General features: G+C 66.5%; 1 protein-coding gene across 1 annotated transcript in view; it reads left to right on the forward strand.

The window, feature by feature from the left end:
- The window catches only part of HAP1 (huntingtin-associated protein 1), a 14,776-nt gene that overhangs the window by 7,478 nt on the left and 3,467 nt on the right, over positions 1 to 3,831 (forward strand). The window contains 9 exon segments of the mRNA XM_014959077.1: positions 1 to 87; positions 2,070 to 2,146; positions 2,274 to 2,390; positions 2,485 to 2,585; positions 2,849 to 2,957; positions 3,082 to 3,160; positions 3,291 to 3,421; positions 3,513 to 3,587; positions 3,675 to 3,829. Of these exon segments, the coding sequence (XP_014814563.1) occupies positions 1 to 87; positions 2,070 to 2,146; positions 2,274 to 2,390; positions 2,485 to 2,585; positions 2,849 to 2,957; positions 3,082 to 3,160; positions 3,291 to 3,421; positions 3,513 to 3,587; positions 3,675 to 3,829 (931 nt within the window).

Below are 3,831 nucleotides of genomic sequence, written 5' to 3' on the forward strand. Positions count from 1 at the left end.
GCCCCGCCGGTTACGAGGAGCTCAACGGGAACGCGGAGCCGGGCGGCGGCGGCGGCACCGACCCCATCGCCCGGGAGCTGGAGGAAGGTGAGGGCGGCCCGGCCGGTGCCGCCCCGGGGCCGGGGTCCCTCCGTGGGGCGGGGGATGGGGGGCGCGGAGAGGAGCGGGGTTAAGTCCGGAGTTGGGCTGGGGGGGGACCTGGGGTCTCTCCCCCCGGTGGGTGCCATCCTTTTTCCCCACTGTGCGTTTTCCCCTCCCCGCTGTGGGGTGCGCGGTCCCGGCCCCCCCTTGCAGGGCTCCATCCCAGGGAATCTGCTGCCTGGTCCCTTGGGGACCCCCTGGGTCACCCCGACCCCCGGGAAGGGTGTCCCTGCTCCAGCAGGCAGAGGGATGGGATGAGGGGTCCCTGCCGGGTCTGAGTGTGCCCATGGGGATGGGGGTCTGACCTTCCATGGGGTGAGGGTCCCTGCATTGCGCTGGTCCCTGCGTTGCGCTGGATGAGGCCCGTGGATGGGGAGGGTGTTTACGTGTTTGCCAGCACTGCAGCCCCCGCTGCCTCCCAGGGCCTGCCACTCGCTCCAACCGTAACGATGCTCATGCTCTAATTATTTCCAATTAACGGCTCAGCGGCCTGACGAGGTCCACTTGGAGACCCCTGCAGGGAGCAGGCCCTGTTGGGGCATGGGGAGGGGGTGAGGCTGGGGTTGAGGTTGGGGTTGGCCCCTCTCCCCGTGGATGTGCCCACTGGGGTACGTGCCCGCTGGGGGTGCAGGGCCAGCACCCGGGGCAGTGGGGACAGGACGGGGGTGGCGAGTGGGGGCATTGCCATAACAACACGCACACCATTACACAACCCCAGCTGGGGCGGCGTAATGGGATTTGTGTGGCTGAGCCTCTCCCGTTAACCCACTTTGCCCAGCCGGGGAGCACGCTCCTCACTGGGGACACAGGTCGAGGCCCCAGAGCTGCTCTGCTGGGGAAACTGAGGCACGCGCCCCTGGGGCGGTTGGCCATCGAAGGGAGCATGGGGAGCAGCTGTGGGGTGCAGGCAGAGTTTGGGGTGCTGGCAGAGCCTTGGGGGCTTCGTGCTGGCTGCTGGCTCCCTCCCAGCGCTGCCATCTGGGTGTGTGCCCGGCGCTGTCTGGCAGCTTCTGCCGGCGCAGTTGGCAGGATCGGTGCCGGGGGGACAGACGTCCTCGTGTCCCCTCTCCCTGCTGGAGACCCAGATAGTGGCAGGGGAGGAAGCAGGGCTTTCGCCGGGGCCCAGCCCGATGCAGCAGCGTGGTGTGGTGTTGGCGTGGCAGGCAGCTGCCTGTTACTGAGGCAACCTGCCTGCAGCTGCCTCTGCCCCGGCTGCTGACGGCGCGGATGGCTGCGTCGCTGCAGATGGAGAGGCATCGGGGTGGGTGCGGGGTGCAGCATCCCCAGAGGATGGACTTGGCTCTGCCTCGGCCAGCATCTCCAGGGAGAAACTAGGGCAGGGCTGGCTTCTCCAGGGGACATCTGGGGGAGGGGGCTGGGGACAGATTGGAGGGGACGCTGCCTGCGAGCCTGGCTCTGCATGGTGCCACCGTCGCTATTTATACTGGAGCTCCAGCCTGCTTTTTGCTGGAGTTGTCACCTCTGATCCCATCTCGGCTGCCTGCCCTTCCCCATCCCTTCCTCCCATCCGTGTACCCTGCGGGGGGCTGGCACCCCATCTGGGCTGGGGTGGTGGGTGCAGCGAATGGAGCTTGGCATCTTTCCTGCTGCCCCAAGATGTGGGCAGGATTGGGGGGTGAGGTGGGAGCACCCCATTTCCTGTGGTGCTGTGAGCATCCCTGCCTGCCTCTACCCCATGCCACAGCCAGTGCCAAGCAGATAAAAGGTCCTTTTTGGTGACCACTGTGGAGCAGCTTTGTGCCACCTGCAGTAGCCACCTCCTGTTCCCTCTGCTGTGCAAGCCCAGGGCAATGAATATTGAGTGTTGATGGGAAACCATGGCAGGGGACAGTGCAGGGGGATGGTGCTGAGCCCCTGGGATGGTGCTCCCACAGTGTAGGGTCTCACCCTTCACCCTTCTCCCCCAGTCCTGTGTGCTGAGCGGGTGGTCAGGATCACGAAGACCTACCATGACATCGATGCTGTCACCAATCTGCTGGATGAGGTACGCCGGTGCCCATCCCACACGCGGGCTCGGGCTGGTGTGAGAGCTTGGGGGGCTGGTGGGACCCCGGGGAAGAGGGGGCAGAGCAGGGGACGAACCCCCGCTGAGACAGACGTGTCCCTTGCAGAAGGAGCGGGACCTGGAGCTGGCGGCGCGCATCGGGCAGTCCCTGCTGAAGCAGAACCGGAGCCTGACGGAGCGCAACGAGCTCCTGGAGGAGCAGCTGGAGTTGGCCAAAGAGGAGGTAACAGCTCCTGAGTGCAGGGTCCTCGGCTCCCTGTGTCCTGAGGGTGGCTGTGGTCTCTCCATCTGTGCCCTGATGGCCCTTCCCCTCCCAGATCGCACAGCTGCGCCACGAACTCTCCATGCGGGATGATCTGCTCCACTTCTACACCACCACCACGGAGGAGAGTGAGCCCACCTCCACCATCTCCACACCGTGAGTGGGGGGGTCCCTGTCCCACAGCTCGCTCAGGGCTGGGATGCTCCTGGGGGGCCAGGCAGAGGCGTTGGGCTGTAGCCATCACCCTCCCTGGGGTGGTTCCAGGGCTGGCACTCCCTTTTCTTCCATGGGTCCAGCCCCACAGAGTCAGGTCGCTGTAGATGCCTGCCTGGGTGCTGGGAGGAGTGGGCAGGGCTCTGGGGGGGCAGCCCCATCCTGCCCACACTGTGGGTGCTCAGTGCCCTCCCCGCTGTCCCCAGGCTGCGCCGGAACGAGTCCTCGCTGTCCCTGCAGCAGTACTTCCAGTATGACACCTTGCAGCAGAAGCTCAAGAGCCTGGAGGAGGAGAACCAGAAGCTTCGCATGGAGGTGAGGAGAGATGGGGGGGCACCCTTCTCTGTGCCCACCCTGGCCCCACTTGCCACCGGGGGTCCTGAGCTGGCCCTCAGAGAGGCTGGAGGTCATGCTCAGACCCTCTGACCCTCTCCCCCAGGCCACCAACATCGCAACTGAGACCTCTCAGTATGAGGACCAGGAGCAGCAGCTGATGATCGACTGCGTGGAGCAGTTCTGTATGTGGGGCTGGGCTTTGTGGGGGGGCAGCTCCTCTCCGGGGGGTCTGCAGGCACTGCCCAGCATCAGGGCTGGGGCTGGGGTGGGGGGACCATGCCCTGGTGGTGATGGACCCTGCTCCCTCCCCAGCCGAGGCGAGCCAGCAGGTAGTTTACCTCTCGGAGGAGCTGGCCCGCAAGGCAGAGGACACAGCGCGGCAGCAGGAGGAGATCAGCCAGCTCCTGGCACAGGTTGTGGACCTGCAGCAGAAGTGCCGTACGGTGAGTGCCCCCTGCCCGTGCCGGGGGGGGGATATTGAGGAGGGGGGGACACAGGGGTACAGCTCCCTGACCTGCCTGCTCCTGCCTGCAGTACGGCTCGGAGGTGGAGGAGCTCCAGCAGCACCTGGCCGTGGCAAAGGAGGTGCAGCAGCAGCTCCGGACGGAGGTGAGCCACCTATGGGTGCCCTGGTGGGTGGGGGGGTCCTGCCCCACTGCCACCGGGGCCATGCCTGAGCTGTCCCTGTGCCCGCAGCTGCGGGACCTGCAGGAGAAGTACGCGGAGTGCGGCGGGATGCTGCAGGAAGCCCAGGAGGAGGTGAAGAGCCTGCGCAGCCGCAGCCTCCCCAACAGCACCGTCAGCCGCTACGCTGCACCCAGCCTCCTGCCTGTGGTGAGCGGGGGGCACGGGT

This window comes from Calidris pugnax, unplaced genomic scaffold (genome assembly GCF_001431845.1).
Source record: "Calidris pugnax isolate Ruff unplaced genomic scaffold, ASM143184v1 scaffold341, whole genome shotgun sequence".
Taxonomy (NCBI): Eukaryota; Metazoa; Chordata; class Aves; order Charadriiformes; family Scolopacidae; genus Calidris; species Calidris pugnax.